We start from the raw sequence: 21,470 nt of genomic DNA, 5'->3' as shown, positions 1-21,470 counted from the left end.
ATGATGGCAGGTAATGACAATATTGAAGTATGCAATATGATGGAAGGTGATGACAATATTGAAGTATGCAATATGATGGCAGGTAATGACAATATTGAGTATAGAATATGATGGCAGATAACGACAATATTGAAGTATGCAATATGATGGCAGTTTATGGCAATATTGAAGTATACTCAATGATGGCAGATAACGCCAATATTGAAGTATGCAATGTGATGGCAGTTTATGGCAATATTGAAGTATACAATATGATGGCAGGTTATAACAATATTGAAGTATACACTATGATGGCAGGTAATGACAATATTGAAGTATACATGGACCCATCAGTAGAGCGGTTTGTTATTAGCACCGTCAATGTGGAGAGGTATGAACATGTTCAGACATTCAACTCATAAGCTTGCATTGCAGATGTGCTGGGGATAACTGCATCCCCCAACAACGGGACACATGGGTCGCTGAATCCCATCCTCCTGTCACCTCCAAACATCACATGCACCGCAGGAACTCCCTATCTGAATGTGTCTGAAGTGGATGAAGCAGACCTCCTCAACATCAGCTCCGTCTGTAGCTGTCCTCTGTCAGCCCAGGAGGTGAGAGTGGTGAAGTGTGAGAGTGGTGAAGTGGGGAAGTGTGGTGTAGTGGAGTGGAGTGAGTGGGTGTGGGATAGTGTGTGGGGTGTGGGGATATTGTGGGGGGTGGGGGGAGGAGTGGGAGACACAGTGTGAGAGTGGTGAAGCGGGGAAGTGTGGCGTAGTGGAGTGGAGTGAGTGGGTGTGGAATAGTGTGTGGGGTGTGGGGGGAGGGGGGAGGAGTGGGGGGGGGATATAATGGGGGTGGGGGGTGGGGGGGAGGAGTGGGAGACACAGTGTGAGAGTAGTGAAGCGGGGGAGTGTGGTGTAATGGAGTGGAGTTAGTGGGTGTGGAATAGTTGGGGGGGCGTGGGTGGGGGGGAGGAGTGGGGGGGGGATGTTGTGGGGGGGGGGGGGGGGAGGAGTGGGAGACACAGTGTGAGAGTGGTGAAGCGGGGAAGTGTGGCGTAGTGGAGTGGAGTGAGTGGGTGTGGAATAGTGTGTGTGTGGGGGGGGGGGGGGGGGAGGAGTGGGGGGGGATATTGTGGGGGGGGAGGAGGAGTGGGAGACACAGTGTGAGAGTAGTGAAGCGGGGAAGTTTGTTGTAGTGGAGTGGAGTGAGTGGGTGTGGAATAGTGTGTGGGGGGGGGGGGGAGGAGTGGGGGGGGGATATTGTGGGGGGGGGAGGAGTTGGAGACACAGTGTGAGAGTGGTGAAGCGGGGAAGTTTGTTGTAGTGGAGTGGAGTGAGTGGGTGTGGGATAGTGTGTTGGGCGTGGGGGGGGGGAGGGGGGAGGAGTGGGGGGGATATTGTGGGGGTCGGGGGAGGAGTGGGAGACACAGTGTGAGAGTAGTGAAGCGGGGAAGTGTGGTGTAGTGGAGTGGAGTGAGTGGGTGTGGAATAGTATGGGGGAGGGGTAGTAGTGGGGGGGATAGTGTGGGGGGTGGGGGGAGGAGTGGGAGACAGTGTGAGAGTAGTGAAGCGGGGAAGTGTGGCGTAGTGGAGTGGAGTGAGTGGGTGTGGAATAGTATGGGGGAGGGGTAGTAGTGGGGGGGATAGTGTGGGGGGTGGGGGGAGGAGTGGGAGACAGTGTGAGAGTAGTGAAGCGGGGAAGTGTGTGGAGTGGAGTGAGTGGGTGTGGAATAGTGTGGGGAGGAGCGGGGGGAATATGGGGGGGGGGGGGGGGTGGAGGCAGGAGTGGGGGGGATACTGTGGGGGGTGGGGGGGAGGAGTGGGAGACACAGAGTGAGAGTAGTGAAGCGGGGAAGTGTGGCGTAGTGGAGTGGAGTGGAGTGGGTGTGGGATAGTATGTGTGGTGGTGGGTAGGGGGGAGACAGTGTGAGTGGTGGAGTGGAGAAGTGTGGTGTAGTGGAGTGGAGTGAGTGGGTGTGGGATAGTGTGTGGGGTGTGGGGATATTGTGGGGGGTGGGGGGAGGAGTGGGAGACACAGTGTGAGAGTGGTGAAGCGGGGAAGTGTGGCGTAGTGGAGTGGAGTGAGTGGGTGTGGAATAGTGTGTGGGGTGTGGGGGGAGGGGGGAGGAGTGGGGGGGGGATATTATGGGGGGTGGGGGGTGGGGGGGGGAGGAGTGGGAGACACAGTGTGAGAGTAGTGAAGCGGGGGAGTGTGGTGTAATGGAGTGGAGTTAGTGGGTGTGGAATAGTGTGTGGGGCGTGGGGGGGGGGGAGGAGTGGGGGGGATATTGGGGGGGGGGGAGGAGTTGGAGACACAGTGTGAGAGTGGTGAAGCGGGGAAGTTTGTTGTAGTGGAGTGGAGTGAGTGGGTGTGGGATAGTGTGTTGGGCGTGGGGGGGAGGGGGGAGGAGTGGGGGGGGATATTGTGGGGGTCGGGGGAGGAGTGGGAGACACAGTGTGAGAGTAGTGAAGCGGGGAAGTGTGGTGTAGTGGAGTGGAGTGAGTGGGTGTGGAATAGTATGGGGGAGGGGTAGTAGTGGGGGGGGGATAGTGTGGGGGGTGGGGGGAGGAGTGGGAGACAGTGTGAGAGTAGTGAAGCGGGGAAGTGTGTGGAGTGGAGTGAGTGGGTGTGGAATAGTGTGGGGAGGAGCGGGGGGAATATTGTGGGGGGGGGGGGGGGGTGGAGGCAGGAGTGGGGGGGATACTGTGGGGGGTGGGGGGGGGAGGAGTGGGAGACACAGAGTGAGAGTAGTGAAGCGGGGAAGTGTGGCGTAGTGGAGTGGAGTGGGTGTGGGATAGTATGTGTGGTGGTGGGTAGGGGGGAGACAGTGTGAGTGGTGGAGTGGAGAAGTGTAGTGTAGTGGAGTGACTGGGTGTGGGTGGGTGTGGGATAGTGTGTGTGGTGGTGGGTAGGGGGGAGACAGTGTGAGTGGTGGAGTGGAGAAGTGTGGTGTAGTGGAGTGAGTGGGTGTGGGTGGGTGTGGGATAGTGTGTGTGGTAGGGATGGGGGGGGGGAGTGGGGAAGTGTGGTGTAGTGGAGTGAAGTGTGTGTGTGTGTGGGGGGGGGGGGGGGTAGTGGGTGTGGTGGGGGTCGAGTAGGGAAGTGTGGTGTAATGGGGTGGAGTGAGTGAGTGGGTGTGGGATAGTGTGTGTGTATGATGGGGTGAGTGAGGAGGTGGGGTGGACAGCGTGAGTGGTGGTGGGGTGGAGTGTGAGGGAGTGTAACTGAACGTCAGGCCCACCTGATCCGAAAAATGGTATTGTTTGAGGTGAGGTGAGATATGAATAGAAAATCTTGATGTGATATTAAGCACAGCCTTCACAATGACTTTGATGCTGATTACATACATTATTGTTTGTTTCAAGAATAATCATTTGAATCGTTCCCGTCCAATTTTTAACTAATTATTTCAGATTTATCGGTCCTTATCTATTTTTTAGTAACATGATCTACACAGAAGTAACGAAGCTATTAACTATTAACTACTTCTGATACTCCAGGCGTACATGTTAAGCAGTCAGCTGATGACACCTGTCGCGATACACCTCCCCTTCGGGCGTCCCTCCCTGCAGCATCCCATGATGGCAGTCCACCTCCTGGAAGTCCAGCTTCGTGGCCGGATACTCCTCCCAGCTCCGACTACCGCTGTGGGTCTCCTACACAATCACACAGAGCATGGTAGGTTGTGGATCACCTACACCAACGAACACAGTGTATTCTGAAACTGTATTATACAACTGTATTCTACAACTGGGTATATTCCACAGCGGTATATATTCCACAACTGTGTATGTTCCGTAACTGTGTACTACAATTTAAGTTGTAGCAGGATCACGAGGGGTACATGGTTTTTTTTGCGTCCCACGTTAGGTATTATACCACTCGCCTTCGGCTCCTAGTATAAAACCTAACATAAAACCCCATGTAACCCTCGTAAAGGAACTTATCTTACGACATGTTTTAATATGACATTGTAAACGAATTCAAACAAATTCAAAATTGAAAGAAAACAGGAGTTCGGCTGAGCTGAGGTGAATTTTTGCTATGTCACGTGACTTCCATTCGCAAAAGACGTGCTGCTTTTTGCTTTGAAGCCGGGTATAAGGGATTTATACTGGCTCTCGGAAATCTATGTGCAGCCTGTATTGCTCTTGGCGGGGTATATGAGATTGATTCCCCCGCTGAGAAATTGATTATACAGTATTTAATCAAGATCACATGGACCAATAAGATCTCATCATTGTGACATCGAGGTATGACAGCTGGCTATATTCCTCAACAGTATACTACACCAGTGTATAGTGCACAACTGTGTACTACAACTGTGTATATTCCACAACTGGGTATATTCCAGCTCCCTCAGGCTGGGATGGGGTCCCCATACACCAACTGCAGTCTTCCCGACCCCCGCCTTGCCACGCCCACCACCTGGTCATGCGACACAGAGGCACCTGGAAATACATCCTATGTGTCTCTGATACCTCCAGGTTGGTAACCATGGTGACTGCGTTAATTAATTTTGCATAACATCTTTTTCATAAGCCTGATATTTACAGGCTTTTGAAATCCGGAAAATGTTCGTGTGCGTCTTCGACTTATCGTGGTAAATAATATATAAAAGCAAACAAAGAACGCTTTTTGCAATAGAACATATATTTTTAACCATGAAACATGACTTCATCACGACAGTATCAACACCAGTCCTTCGTAAACGTCATCTCAGGCTGAAAGTGGCGTGGGGTCAATTGTCAGTTCACAAGTCCGTGTTGGGTATGACCACCACCACAAGCTGTGACACACACTTGACAAGGAAGCCTCATTAACGACAAAAGATTGTTGCGGAAGGCTTTGTTACAACCCCTCGTGTTCACCTAACCCGCAGTGTAACTATGAACACTAACGGTTGCAACGGCAACCCCTAGAGTTGCACCCACGACTAGTGTTAACTAGTGTGCACTAAGGGTTGATGCCGTGCATACATCGTGCAGTTGCAACCCTTACTGTTCACATGTTTCAGATAAGACGTGGAGCCAGTTGTCGTGACACACGTACCTTATAAAGCAGATTACAATTCAATAATTCGCTCTCTGTGTTGAGAACATTTACAAAAATGCCTTGTTATTAGTATGTCGTGTATCACTGCTCAGAATACCCGAAATATGACACTTTGTGCTTTTGTTTTGAAATATAAGAAACATTTTTAAAATGTGTAATTATTTTTTTAATGCGTGTGAACATTCTTAAAACATACCCATCTATATGTTCGTAATTATAGCTGCATTATAGCTGCATTATAGCTGCATCCCAAAAGTTTGTTCACCTACTTTTGATATTACTATATTATTTCAAATAATAACAGTCCTATTCAAAAAGCCATAATTAAGGAGACGGGTCTGCTTCTGGCTTTTATCAGGAGTTTTTGTAACACATGTGCTAAAAGTCTTGTTACCAACTTTCCGAAAAATCTTTCGTTCAAATTTCGCCAAACCAGCTTTTGACGGAAATCGGTCCAACAGTCACAATCAAGCAAAGGTTAAAACATTTAGAAAATCGTTTCACCAACTTTTCGAGTAAACCGTCATTTTATGTTTCACGAAACTTGGCAAACGTCATCTCCTCCCTAAGGATGAGAGCCCAGGGACTTTAAACAGAAGGTCAAGGTCACGAAGAGGTCGAAACTCGCGGAAATTTATTGAAATTTCATCTCAGAATGTTAATGCATGCCTAATTGGTTTCTGCAGACATGTTTATGTATTTTACATGAGAAGAAGGCCACAGAAAGGTCACTCTAAGGTCATCCCAGTGTTTCAAATCTTACCAACCTGTAAATAAAACTACTGGGTATGTTTTCATGAAACTTGGTACATGTTATCTCTATACTAAAGTTGCGGGCCTACTGACTTTTGACGAAAATTGGTCTGAAGGTCAAGGTCATACAGTGGTTGAAACTTTTGGGAAACAATCTTTTTGTTAGAATTTTCTCTCTTTTCGCTTGTCAATAATTAAGCAACATGCAAACTGGCCGAGTCGCGGAAAGGTGGGCTGCTTCAGTGTTTTTCAAACAAACACCGTTTCTAGTTGAAGCTAATTTCAAAATGTTTTCGATGAAATATGCAAAAATCATTTACGTTTACCATACAAAAATGAGGGCATCATCTTTATGGTAGTACTATTTTGGCAAAGCCTGAAAGAGGCTGTGATAAAATCTTTTTTTTAAAATCGAATCCTTGAATCCTTTGACAACTATTTCTTATTTGGGTAAAATATTTCACTTATCCTGCTTTCTGCCAAGAACTGAGCATAATACAGAAATGAAAAACATTGGGATCATTATGCAACAAAAATCTAAAATGACCATTTTCTGTTTTTGAACCATTCCTTACTTCAAATTTGTTCTGCGATATGTTGGTTAATGTGGTTCCTGGCCTCATTTCTGGAGATTACTTTACTATCAAACCGAGAAAACGGATAAGGAAAGGGTTTATCGGGAGCAAGGTTAGGATCAATTGATGAAACATCAAATAACATGAATTTAAATGGGTTTTCAGAAGTAGATGAACAGACTTTTGGGAGGCAGCTGTATCAGAGTATATTGGCCCTAGTTACGGTTAGTGTTCATTTTGTAATCCACCGTTAGTGTGAGAGTCACCACAGGAACACGAGGGGCTGCAGTATGAACCCTTAGTGTTAACTTTTGAAAGAATGTGTAATTTCTACCTCTGTTTTCCAAACCAAATCCAATCTTAAAACTGGTTTTCAAAAATACAATAATTGCATAACTTTCTAGACAGAGACATTAAATCAATTCGGGCAAACCAACACTAGCAGTTGCAAATGTATCTATTAGTGTCACCGTATAAACACCAGAGGTCACAGCATCAACATCGTTCATTTGCGCATATTGATATATAATCTCTCTGTTGGGAAAGTTATTGCAAATGTGTTGTGAAAAATTATTTTAGAATGATATTTGTTTCTGGAAAATAAACTAAATACTATACATTCATATCAAAAGGTAACACTGAGAGTTGATGGTGCAACCCCTAGTTTTCATATGGTGACACTGGGGTTATATTTACAAATGCTAGTGTTCATTAGCCAAAAATGATCTAATATCTGTTTTTTGAAAACATGCTTGAGAATGCTATTTGTTTTGAAAAATAAATATCCATGTGGTGACACTAGGGGTTACATGTGCAGCTGTTAGTATTCATGTAATGCTCAATCTACGCAATCTGAGATCGAGACAGAAAGGCCAAATATGCAAAGTTTGAACAAAATCCAATCAATATCTACAGAATTTGGTTTGAATTTGGTTTGTGTCAGCCAAGCCCTAAGCTTACTTATCACGCTTATGGTTACAACATAACAGAACTCCTAACAAAGTATTAGCCTTGGTCATCGTTCACAATGGTGAACGTTCTCTCACATGTCCACTCAAATTCTCGACTAGTTTAACAACATAGAGTAACGTCCCCTTGTGATGTATAAAATATTTAAGGAAGCACTCATAAAATATCCTTAATTATTCCTTACACATAAATTATATCTTCCAAAGGTTAGATTTAAAGATTTTTCGTATTCATTGTGTAACTCGTGACCTTGGCCTTAGATCATTGATGTAACGTTTTCAGTGCATTGAATAAACATTTAAGTAACCACAACTATTAAGAGAGAACCAATATTAAATTAACTTTGGCATTTATTTATAAATAAACAGCGGAGCACAAAGTTAGGACAGGGTGACCTTCTTTCCATGACAATGATAGTTGTATATTAAGATACATGTACTCACCGTCATTCTGGCACAAAAACTTTCAAGTGTCACAGGAAGTGTCCCTAATTTGCCAAAGAGAAAGCGAACTAGTGACCTTGACACTGATTGTTCATATATAACTAACACTATTAAACTGAGACCTTTACGTACAGGTCAAATATGCTAAGTATCCAAACAACATCTTGATAAATATGAGGAGCATGTACTGTTGGTCAAGCTGACCTCCATTTCATATCGACCAGTGAAGATCCGGGGTAGAATAGGTCCTCAGCAACCCATGCTTGCCGTAAAAGGCGACTATGCTTGTCGTAAGAGGCGACTAACGGGATAGGATGGTCAGGCTCGCTGACTTGGTTGATGCATGTCATCGTATCCCAATTGCGTGGACCGATCCTCATGATATTAATCACTGGATTGTCTGGTCCAGGCTCGATTATTTACAGACCGCCGTCATATCGCTGGAATATTGCTAAGTGCGGCGTTGAATAACAAACCAACCAACCATTTTATATCAATGAAATGACCTCAACACATTTCATCAATTTTGGACTAAAATATTACATGTAACAAAAAGGTCCCTCAAATGCCAAACTGAAAGTTTTTAGTGACTTTGACCCTGGGCCCTTAGATGCCCCAAACTAATCAATCCGACTCCCTTGGGTTACACATATGGTATACAAAGTTTTAATGCTAGGATGATTTACATGAAAAAGCTGTTGCATGAACATGAGCGACAGGAGCAAACAAATTCATTGAAGAAAATGAAAGGAGCCCGTTTTCATGGAACTGCTTTTCCAAATACATGTACAAGCACAAACACTTCTATATAATCTATGTACACACCAAACCCACACGTCCTCCATCCCCACCTTCTTGAACGCTGCCATCCCCTCTCACTTTAAGCGTTGAAGTTGCAACAGTTAGTGTTCATTGTTACAGTAAGGGCTAGGTGAACACTAAGGGATGTAACAAGGGTTGTAGGATGACATTCCAGATCTGGACCAAGGCTTGTCGCGACCTGTGAGGATGCGGGGTAGAATTGGTCTTTCGCAACTCATGCTTGTCGTGAAAGGCGAGTATGCTTGTCTTAAGTTGCGACTAACGGGATCGGATGGTCAGACAGGCTGTCTTGATTGATACATGTCATCGTATCCCAATGGCGTGGATCGATGCTCATGATGTCAATCACTGGATTGTCTGGTCCAGACTCGCCGTCATATAGCTGGAATATTGCTGAGTGCGGCGTTAAAAAAAGAAAGAAAGAAAGAAACAAACAAACCAAAAGTTGTCACAGCTGGACCAACGTCACCGGTTGGTTTGGAAGTCGGTGTAAACAAGGCTGCATTTCATCCAAACAGGTTCGATGGGCGACAGATCTGGCGAAACAGCAGCCCAAGGGAGTGTGGGGATGTTTTGTCCAATGAAATCTGTGAGACCTCAACGATTTATTATGGGGTTGAATTGACTCGGTACCGTGTGTGAATAAGCGACGAATTCGTAATCATGGGATTTTATGCACGCAATGACCGGGATGCACGTGCAATATCTAAGCGTTTCTAAGGCAATTATATTTTATGTGATGTTTTATGATGCACGTGAAAATTTTCCGTCTGTATTTAAAACTCATGTCGTCTTCTTTTCTCATGTGTAACATTACCTGTTCAGATTTCCACCTCCCGGGTGATCTGACGTACCGGCTGTCGACATCCATGGTGCCAATGCTGGAAGGTTTTAGTGCAGGTACCAAGCCAGGGACAGGTGGTGTACACTTCATTAGAGGAAGTGTATTTCTGGAAGCAATGTTAAGAATTTGCAGATGCTTTGAAAACAGTGAGTGAGTGAGTGAGTGAGTGAGTTGGGTTTAACGCCGCTTTTAACAGTATTCCAGTTATATCGCGGCGTGTCAGCTTAATGTGGGAGGAAAGCTCGAAGTGATGCAGGTCTCAGACGTTTACCACTTCGGTGAAACCCACGAGCACGGGTATGGTGCTAACAAACCTAGAAACATAATCGGGGCGAACCGGGATTCGAACCCACAATCATAGGTTTCTGGCGTGTCCAGAGGACGCAACTCTGCACAGCGAATCGCGGCGCCTTAGACGACTGGGCCACCCGTGCCCCCTGGAAACAGTAAGGTGAGGTGAGGTGAAATGAGGTTTAAAGTCGCGTCCAAGATTATTGCACTTATATCGCGACGTGCATGCACGTGTGTGTGTGGCTGCTTGTACTAGTCCGGACTGATGCCGATTTATAGTGCTAGCTCACTGAGATACCATGCCGCAGTTTAACATGAATACTCCACTCAGACACAGTATACTGACTCCGAGCCGACCAGTCCTTGTTTAGCCCTTTAATGCCGAGCGCAAGACAGGGTGACAACAAGTGCCATCTTTTAACGTCTTTTGGTGTGACGCGGCGAACCCGGACCTTCCGTTCTCCAGGATGGACGCTCTACCACTAGACCAGGGAGACGGTCCTGAAAACAATAACCTAAACAGGGTTAACCTTGTTTCCCACTTGCCTCATGGAAGAAGTCAATATTGGTATACATCGATCATCTCTCAGCTGTTGTGCTAGTCTGTCATACAGACCCTGAAATACATATATCCACTAGAACCTATAATGTTTAGCAAGTCTATAATGTTTAGCAAGCCTAGATTACTGCAGTAATGTAGAAAGTCTCTACATTTTATAACTATGATTTAACAAATATTTTTGCTGTAAAATATTTCATTTCAGAGACTAGATGTTAGTACTGTCGTGCTTGCTGGAATATGCCAAACATACCATTCCAATAACAACTAACCTCTGTAGGCACATTCAGTTTTCAGCGCTAATCGAACTTGTTAGATGCAACGATTGATTTCCACTCGTCAGGGATTTGGAGTGAGCTGTATGGACTTGTTCGGAACTGGACGGAGACATATGGCGCGACTAACATCATTAGTGGGCCAATATTTGACCACAGTCACAGAGGACATCTGGATGTAACGAACATTATAAATGGGTAAGAATTGAGTGAGTTAGTGAGTGAGTGAGCGGGTGTGTGTGGGGGTGGGTTGTTGAGTGAGTGAGTGGTTGAGTGTGTGTGTGTGTGTGTGTGGCGGGGGTAGTTGAGTGAGTGAGTGAGTGGGTGTGGGGTTGGGGTTGGGTGGGTGAGTGAGTGAGTGAGTGAGTGAGTGGGTGTGTGGGTAGTTGAGTGAGTGAGTGAGTGAATGAGTGAACAATGGTTGGTTTGTTAAACGTGGTAAGATTTGCATTGATATGTATTTGAATATGGTATATTTCGTAATGACATTCATTTACACAGATGAAAGCTATAAACACTGACACCTCGTCCCGACTGATGTTGACCGACGTGCAGACAGGGACTTGACTGTATTCCCGTCCTGTACCGACAATACAGTCGCCATTACTGAACTGTTTTTATCCAGCCCAACAGCCTACTCAGGTGTTTTTGTGTAATATTGCAGATCCTCTGGTATTCCCTCCGACTACTTCACAATCATCAGCCAGCGTGGATCTGATGTGACCCGTCTGGACACCTGTAGAGATCCTCATGTTCTGGCCTTTATACTTCCCCACCGACCGTCCTACACATTCAACTGTCAGGTCAGTATACTTCCCCACCGACCGTCCTACACATTCAACTGTCAGGTCAGTATACTTCCCCACACACCCTCCTACACATTCAACTGTCAGGTCAGTATACTTCCCCACAGACCGTCCTACACATTCAACTGTCAGGTCAGTATACTTCCCCACAGACCGTCCAACACATTCAACTGTCAGGTCAGTATACTTCCCCACCGACCGTCCTACACATTCAACTGTCAGGTCAGTATACTTCCCCACAGACCGTCCTACACATTCAACTGTCAGGTCAGTATACTTCCTCACAGACCGTCCTACACATTCAACTGTCAGGTCAGTATACTTCCCCACCGACCGTCCTACACATTCAACTGTCAGGTCAGTATACTTCCCCACAGACCGTCCTACACATTCAACTGTCAGGTCAGTATACTTCCCCACAGACCGTCCTACACATTCAACTGTCAGGTCAGTATACTTCCCCACCGACCGTCCTACACATTCAACTGTCAGGTCAGTATACTTCCCCACAGACCGTCCTACACATTCAACTGTCAGGTGAGTATACTTCCTCACCGACCGTCCTACACATTCAACTGTCAGGTCAGTATACTTCCCCGCCGACCTTCCTACACATTCAACTGTCAGGTCAGTATACTTCCCCACAGACCGTCCTACACATTCAACTGTCAGGTCAGTATACTTCCCCACAGACCGTCCTACTCATTCAACTGTCAGGTCAGTATACTTCCCCACCGACCGTCCTACACATTCAACTGTCAGGTCAGTATACTTCCCCACCGACCTTCCTACACATTCAACTGTCAGGTCAGTATACTTCCCCACAGAGCGTCCTACTCATTCAACTGTCAGGTCAGTATACTTCCCTACACACAGTCCTACACATTCAACTGTCAGGTCAGTATACTTCCTCACAGACCGTCCTACTCATTCAACTGTCAGGTCAGTATACTTCCCCACAGACCGTCCTACTCATTCAACTGTCAGGTCAGTATACTTCCCCACCGACCGTCCTACACATTCAACTGTCAGGTCAGTATTCTTCCCCACCGACCTTCCTACACATTCAACTGTCAGGTCAGTATACTTCCCCACACACAGTCCTACACATTCAACTGTCAGGTCAGTATACTTCCTCACATACCGTCCAACACATTCAACTGTCAGGTCAGTATACTTCCCTACACACAGTCCTACACATTCAACTGTCAGGTCAGTATACTTCCTCACAGACCGTCCAACACATTCAACTGTCAGGTCAGTATACTTCCCCACAGACCGTCCTACTCATTCAACTGTCAGGTCAGTATACTTCCCCACAGACCGTCCTACACATTCAACTGTCAGGTCAGTATACTTCCCCACAGACCGTCCTACACATTCAACTGTCAGGTCAGTATACTTCCCCACACACCCTCCTACACATTCAACTGTCAGGTCAGTATACTTCCTCACCGACCGTCCTACACATTCAACTGTCAGGTCAGTATACTTCCCCACAGACCGTCCTACTCATTCAACTGTCAGGTCAGTATACTTCCCCACAGACCGTCCTACTCATTCAGCTGTCAGGTCAGTATACTTCCTCACAGACCGTCCTACTCATTCAACTGTCAGGTCAGTATACTTCCTCACACACAGTCCTACACATTCAACTGTCAGGTCAGTATACTTCCCCACAGACCGTCCTACACATTCAACTGTCAGGTCAGTATACTTCCTCACAGATCATTCAACACATTCAACTGTCAGGTCAGTATACTTCCCTATACACAGTCCAACACATTCAACTGTCAGGTCAGTATACTTCCCTACACACAGGCCTACACATTCAACTGTCAGGTCAGTATACTTCCCCACAGACCGTCCTACTCATTCAACTGTCAGGTCAGTATACTTCCCCACAGACCGTCCTACTCATTCAACTGTCAGGTCAGTATACTTCCTCACAGACCGTCCTACTCATTCAACTGTCAGGTCAGTATACTTCCTCACACACAGTCCTACACATTCAACTGTCAGGTCAGTATACTTCCCCACAGACCGTCCTACACATTCAACTGTCAGGTCAGTATACTTCCCTACACACAGTCCTACACATTCAACTGTTAGGTCAGTATACTTCCTCACCGACCGTCCTACAAATTCAACTGTCAGGTCAGTATACTTCCCCACAGACAGTCCTACACATTCAACTGTCAGGTCAGTATACTTCCTGACAGACAGTCCTACACATTCAACTTTCAGGTCAGTATACTTCCCCACCGACCGTCCTACACATTCAACTGTCAGGTCAGTATACTTCCCTACACACAGGCCTACACATTCAACTGTCAGGTCAGTATACTTCCCCACAGACCGTCCTACTCATTCAACTGTCAGGTCAGTATACTTCCCCACCGACCGTCCTACACATTCAACTGTCAGGTCAGTATACTTCCCCACAGACCGTCCTACTCATTCAACTGTCAGGTCAGTATACTTCCCCACAGACCGTCCTACTCATTCAATTGTCAGGTCATTTTACTTCCCCACAGACCGTCCTACTCATTCAACTGTCAGGTCAGTATACTTCCTCACAGACCTTCCTTCTCATTCAACTGTCAGGTCAGTATACTTCCCCACACACCCTCCTACACATTCAACTGTCAGGTCAGTATACTTCCTCACAGACCGTTCAACACATTCAACTGTCAGGTCAGTATACTTCCCCACAGACCGTCCAACACATTCAACTGTCAGGTCAGTATACTTCCCTACACACAGGCCTACACATTCAACTGTCAGGTCAGTATACTTCCTCACAGACCGTCCAACACATTCAACTGTCAGGTCAGTATACTTCCCTACACACAGGCCTACACATTCAACTGTCAGGTGAGTATACTTCCCCACAGACCGTCCTACACATTCAACTGTCAGGTCAGTATACTTCCTGACAGACCGTCCAACACATTCAACTGTCAGTTCAGTATACTTCCTCACAGACCATTAACCGCTGTGTCCATGTAGCCATTAACCACTGAGCCCATTTAGCCATTAACCATTGTGTCCATATAGCCATTAACCATTGTGTCCATATAGCCATTAACCACTGTGTCCATTTAGCCATTAACCGCTGCGCCCTTTTAGCCATTAACCACTGCGCCCATTTAGCCATTACCCACTGTGTCCACAAAGCCATTACCCACTGTGTCCACATAGCCATTACCCACTGTGTCCATTTAGCCATTAACCACTGTGTCCACAAAGCCATTACCCACTGTGTCCACATAGCCATTACCCAGTGCGCCCATTTAGCCATTAACCATTGTGTCCATATTGCCATTACCCACTGTGCCCATTTAGCCATTAACCACTGTGTCCACATAGCCATTAACCACTGTGTCCACATAGCCATTACCCACTGTGTCCATGTAGCCATTAACCACTGCGCCCATTTAGCCACTACCCACTGTGTCCACATAGCCATTAACCACTGTGTCCATGTAGCCATTACCCACTGTGTCCACATAGCCATTAACCACTGTGTCCATGTAGCCACTACCCACTGTGTCCACATAGCCATTAACCACTGTGTCCATGTAGCCATTAACCACTGTGTCCATATAGTCATTAACCACTGTGTCCATTTAGCCATTAACCACTGTGTCCATGTAGCCATTAACCACTGTGTCCATTTAGCCATTAACCACTGTGTCCATGTAGCCATTAACCACTGTGTCCATTTAGCCATTAACCACTGTGTCCATGTAGCCATTAACCACTGTGTCCATATAGTCATTAACCATTGTGTCCATATTGCCATTACCCACTGTGTCCATTTAGCCATTAACCACTGTGTCCACATAGCCATTACCCACTGTGTCCATTTAGCCATTAACCACTGTGTCCACATAGCCATTACCCACTGTGTCCATGTAGCCATTAACCACTGTGTCCACATAGCCATTAACCACTGTGTCCACATAGCCATTAACCACTGTGACCATGTAGCCATTAACCACTGTGTCCACATAGCCATTAAGGATTGTGTCCATTTTGCCATTAAGGATTGTGTCCATTTTGCCATTAGCCACTGCGCCCATTTAGCCATTAACCACTGTGTCCACATAGCCATTAAGGATTGTGTCCATTTTGCCATTAACGATTGTGTCCATTTTGCCATTAGCCACTGCGCCCATTTAGCCACTACCCACTGTGTCCACATAGCCATTAACCACTGTGTCCACATAGCCATTAAGGATTGTGTCCATTTTGCCATTAGTCACTGCGCCCATTTAGCCATTAACCACTGCGCCCATTTAGCCATTAAGGATTGTGTCCACATAGCCATTAAGGATTGTGTCCATTTTGCCATTAGCCACTGCGCCCATTTAGCCACTACCCACTGTGTCCACATAGCCACTACCCACTGTGTCCATGTAGCCATTAAGGATTGTGTCCATTTTGCCATTAGCCACTGCGCCCATTTAGCCATTAACCACTGTGTCCACATAGCCATTAAGGATTGTGTCCATTTAGCCATTAGCCACTGCGCCCATTTAGCCACTACCCACTGCGCCCATTTAGCCATTAAGGATTGTGTCCACATAGCCATTAACCATTGTGTCCACATAGCCATTAACCACTGTGTCCACATAGCCATTAAGGATTGTGTCCACATAGCCATTAACCACTGTGTCCACATAGCCATTAAGGATTGTGTCCATATAGCCATTAACCACTGCGTCCATTTAGCCATTAACCATTGTGTCCACATAGCCATTACCCACTGTGTCCACATAGCCATTAAGGATTGTGTCCATATAGCCATTAACCACTGCGCCCATTTAGCCATTAACCACTGCGCCCATTTAGCCATTAACCACTGCGCCCATTTAGCCATTAACCACTGCGCCCATTTAGCCATTAACCACTGTGTCCACATAGCCATTAACCATTGTGTCCATTTAGCCATTAACCACTGCGTCCATTTAGCCATTAACCACTGCGCCCATTTAGCCATTAACCACTGTGTCCATATAGTCATTAACCACTGTGTCCACATAGCCATTAACCACTGTGTCCACATAGCCATTAACCACTGTGTCCACATAGCCATTAAGGATTGTGTCCATTTTGCCATTAGCCACTGCGCCCATTTAGCGAGTAACCACTGTGTCCACATAGCCATTAACCACTGTGTCCACATAGCCATTAACGATTGTGTCCATTTTGCCATTAGCCACTGCGCCCAATTAGCCATTAACCACTGTGTCCACAAAGCCATTACCCACTGTGTCCACATAGCCATTACCCAGTGCGCCCATTTAGCCATTAACCACTGTGTCCATATAGTCATTAACCACTGCGTCCATTTAGCCATTAACCACTGCGCCCATTTAGCCAGTAACCACTGTGTCCACATAGCCATTACCCAGTGCGCCCATTTAGCCATTAACCACTGTGTCCATATAGTCATTAACCACTGCGCCCATTTAGCCATTAACCACTGCGTCCATTTAGCCATTAACCACTGTGTCCATATCGCCATTAACCACTGTGTCCATATAGTCATTAACCACTGCGCCCATTTAGCCATTAACCACTGTGTCCACATAGCCATTACCCACTGTGTCCATATAGTCATTAACCACTGTGTCCACATAGCCATTAACCACTGTGTCCACATAGCCATTAACCACTGTGTCCACATAGCCATTAACCACTGTGTCCACATAGCCATTAACCACTGTGTCCACATAGCCATTAACCACTGTGTCCACATAGCCATTAACCACTGTGTCCATACAGCAATTAACGACTCCATATCTGATCTGTCCTTGCTGTTGGTGCGTGATACGAAACTCTCTTCTATTCCAGAATGCAACTCATTACCTGTTGGACAATGAAGTCAGAGTGCGAGATGTGGAGCTCCTCACAGGGCTAGAGTTTTTCACCAACACCCCTGTAGAGAGCTCTGCACAGATACGGACAGCACTGCCACACACCTTATGGAACATGAGCTGAACTCATGATGTCACCGATGTGTCACTGCAGTGACATGGAAAATCATAAGTGAAATGTATGATCGTTAACATACGAGTATGTCGACATTATTTTTATATCGTCCCAGTATTGAAATCTCAAAACATCTTTTACCTCTTTTTTTTAGATGACACAATTTTAAACTGTGCATTTTTTACAGCTACAATGATTTGTCACAAACTGCAGGTGCCCAAAGGGTGTGGAAGATCGCATCTGTGACGGGGGGAATATATTCTTATACCAGCAAAAACAGTAACTGTGGTTTTTTTAAATATTTTTATTTCAATTCAGTAGATAATTGTAACATTGGTATATGAGGTATATATACGTGTAGCAATTCATAGAATCTTAAAACATGATCAGATATGGGTATGTACATCTATTTATTGACTGAGAAATTATATAAGTAGGCTGATAATTCCTTCCATTTCCTGTCGAATCGAATAATATTATTATTTTTCATTGCGATATTTTTTCCTGTTTTACATACATCTTTCAATAATTTTATGAAAAAAGGAAAGCATAATGGAGTTTTCTTTATGTCTAGTGTGAATGTTATGTTATTGACAATATACTATTGATCATTAGTCTAATCAATGTTTCATCATAACAAATTCATTGACAAAATCCATATAGCTGTAACAGGAAATAGAGCGACATGCCCATAAAGAGGGGCGGTGTAACAACTCAATTGACAATGTCAATACCAGGTGTGGCCACCACATGTGTTGATGCAGGCGAGGCAGTGGCGGTGCATTGAAAACAACCGATGACTGAAAACAGCCAGGGGGATGTTGCTCCAAATGTCAGCCAAAGATTGACCCAACTGCTAGCATTACCAGCTGGTTCGGGTCCTGTCATAGGCGTCGCTTTGTCTTATCCCAGACGTGTTCAGAGGGAGAGAAGTCTACAGAAACAGCCAAGCAAGACATTTCAAAATGTTTTACATTGTGTGGTCGGGCGTTATTCTGCTGCAGCGTGACGTTACGTGCAATTGCTCAAACGGTAGGGCATGATCTCGAACGATGTCGTCCCGGAAGCGTACGCCATTCTGATTGCATTATACAATTGTGAGCTCTGTTCTCCCATGAGTTGTGATACCAACCCATACCATTACACTTCCACACCCAATCTGACAACGTTGAGTTACGCAAACGTCACGAAAACATTCTCCATGACGCATGTAGGTCCTTGCACGACGATCAGAGCTGTCGAGATCATGGTTTTCGTGCTGACGTAACGTCACACTACAACTGTCGTAACTCCATACTTCATCCTGGGTATGATGTTATCTACGACTGTCGTAACTCCATACTTCATCCTGGGTATGATGTTATCTACGACTGTCGTAACTCCATACTTCATCCTGGGTATGATGTTGTCTACGACTGTCGTAACTCCATACTTCATCCTGGGTATGATGTTATCTATGACTGTCGTAACTCCATACTCCATCCTGGGTATGATGTTATCTACGACTGTCGTAACTCCATACTCCATCCTGGGTATGATGTTATCTACGACTGTCGTAACTCCATACTTCATCCTGGGTTTGATGTCATCTACGACTGTCGTAACTCCCACAATGGCACTCCATGGTGATTCTGAAACATTTTATAAAAGGGTTACATTCATTCGGCTACAATAATTACCACTAACCAAATGTCACATGTGTTTTTACCAGTTACTTATAATATTTAAACAGATTTGTATAATATTGCAATATATAATCGTTATATAATCGAATATATATATATATATGAAGTCTATGTTTTGTGCATATGTATTGACCAAGATAAGAGAAATAAAGATGACTGAAAGCGTTCTTTCTTCCATTATTGCCGGATAACGTCCTGAGCATCTGAGTTTGCACACATGTGTTAGCATAATACCATCTTTCCCGAGGCAAGGGAGTTAACTAACTTTTAAAAGTCCAGTATCCATCCTTGGCTTGAATGTCTGGGCTCGACTGAAGCACCGCCAGTGGCTAATACGAGTATTACGAGTTATTATAAGGCTCTCCTATTGACCAAACAGATTCCGCTTCTCATTTCACCAACAAAATGGCGGCGCCTAGTCAAGACGATCTGATCGATAATCAAGGTCTATGGTGTTAAAAAAATCGGGTCTTACTTCGCATCACATCACATCACGTGAGCACCTTGATTAAAAACGTGAAAATATTTGTAAAATATCTGCTGTCGCCAAGTTGGCGGTACACATGCTTTGCAAATCCTGCAATCAACCGAAATCTGCACGACCGTTGAAGATCCGGATGTCGATTTCCTTGCGCGATTTTGATAGGGCTATGCATAGACTCATTAGTCCAGCCAAAATTCCATAATTCCAGTCTAGTTCGGCAACGGTAGAAGCTGGACGTTTACAGTAAGTTAACTCCCTTGCCTTGGGGAGATGGCATACTACTGACCTCTGGGTACTGCATTCAGGAAACATGCTCTAACGTAACTGATCTCAAGATACTGATACCATGATACTCACCTCAAGATACAGACCGCAAAGTACTGACCTCAAGACACTGGACACATAATACTGACCACATTCTACTGACCTCAAGACACTGGACACATAATACCGACCGCATTCTACTGACATCAAGACACTGGACACATAATACCGACCGCATTCTACTGACATCAAGACACTGGACACATAATACCGACCGCATTCTACTGACCTCAAGACACTGGACACATAATACTGACCACATTCTACTGACCTCAAGACACTGGACACATAATACCGACCACAGTCTACTGACATCAAGACACTGGACACATAATACTGACCACATTCTACTGACACCAAGACACTGGACACATAATACAGTTCACATTCTACTGACATCAAGACACTGGACGCATAATACCGACCACATTCTACTGACCTCAAGACACTGGACACATAATACCGACCACAGTCTACTGACATCAAGACACTGGACACATAATACTGACCACATTCTACTGACACCAAGACACTGGACACATAATACCGACCACATTCTACTGACATCAAGACACTGGACACATAATACCGACCACATTCTACTGACACCAAGACACTGGACACATAATACCGACCACATTCTACTGACCTCAAGACACTGGAAACATAATACTGACCACATTCTACTGACACCAAAACACTGGACACATAATACTGACCACATTCTACTGACACCAAAACACTGGACACATAATACCGACCGCATTCTACTGACATCAAGACACTGGACACATAATACCGACCACATTCTACTGACATCAAGACACTGGACACATAATACCGACCACATTCTACTGACCTCAAGACGCTGACCACAAGACGCTGACCTCAAAATAATGTATATACGATACTGACCTCAAGCTAATGCATATACGATACTGACATCAAGATAATATACACATGCTACTGACCTCGAAATTATGGACACAGCATACTGACCTTAGGACACTGACCTTAAGATAATGTACACGATGCTGACCTCAAGATAATGTACACGATGCTGACCTCAAAATAATGTATACACGATGCTGACCCTAAGATAATGTATACACGATGCTGACCTCAAGATAATGTATACATGACGCTGACCTCAAGATAATGTATACGATGCTGACCCCAAGATAATGTACACACGATGCTGACCATAAGATAATGTACACGATGCTGACCTCAAGATAATGTACACACGATGCTGACCTCAAGATAATGTACACACGATGCTGACCTCAAGATAATGTATACACGATGCTGACCCTAAGATAATGTATACACGATGCTGACCTCAAGATAATGTATACATGACGCTGACCTCAAGATAATGTATACACGATGCTGACCCCAAGATAATGTACACACGATGCTGACCTCAAGATAATGTACACGTACTACTCACCTCACGACACTGAATACATGATACTAACCCAAAGATAATGTACACACGATGCTGACCTCAAGATAATGTACACACGATGCTGACCTCAAGATAATGTGAACACGATGCTGACCTCAAGATAATGTACACGATGCTGACCTC

General features: G+C 45.2%; 2 protein-coding genes across 2 annotated transcripts; both read left to right on the top strand.

Moving 5' to 3' along the window:
• The first annotated feature begins 545 nt into the window (after window positions 1-545).
• On the top strand, window positions 546-17,392 carry LOC124143049 (venom phosphodiesterase 2-like). The gene is made up of 7 exons (XM_048399371.1): window positions 546-596; window positions 3,489-3,666; window positions 4,343-4,475; window positions 9,431-9,505; window positions 10,643-10,772; window positions 11,239-11,377; window positions 17,246-17,392. Exons 2-7 carry the CDS (start codon window positions 3,664-3,666, stop codon window positions 17,390-17,392), a joined length of 627 nt encoding a protein of 208 aa, XP_048255328.1. The 5' UTR covers window positions 546-596; window positions 3,489-3,663.
• Window positions 17,393-18,435: 1,043 nt separating this feature from the next.
• LOC125381973 lies at window positions 18,436-20,748 on the top strand. The gene is made up of 2 exons (XM_048399370.1): window positions 18,436-18,451; window positions 19,916-20,748. The coding sequence occupies exons 1-2, from the start codon at window positions 18,436-18,438 to the stop codon at window positions 20,746-20,748; spliced, it is 849 nt and encodes a 282-aa protein (XP_048255327.1).
• Window positions 20,749-21,470: the final 722 nt, after the last annotated feature.

This window comes from Haliotis rufescens, unplaced genomic scaffold (genome assembly GCF_023055435.1).
Source record: "Haliotis rufescens isolate VD_foot unplaced genomic scaffold, xgHalRufe1.0.p SCAF_2, whole genome shotgun sequence".
NCBI classification, from domain to species: Eukaryota; Metazoa; Mollusca; class Gastropoda; order Lepetellida; family Haliotidae; genus Haliotis; species Haliotis rufescens.
The sequence above is the reverse complement of the archived record's forward strand: the minus strand, read 5'-3'. Positions and strand labels throughout refer to the sequence as shown.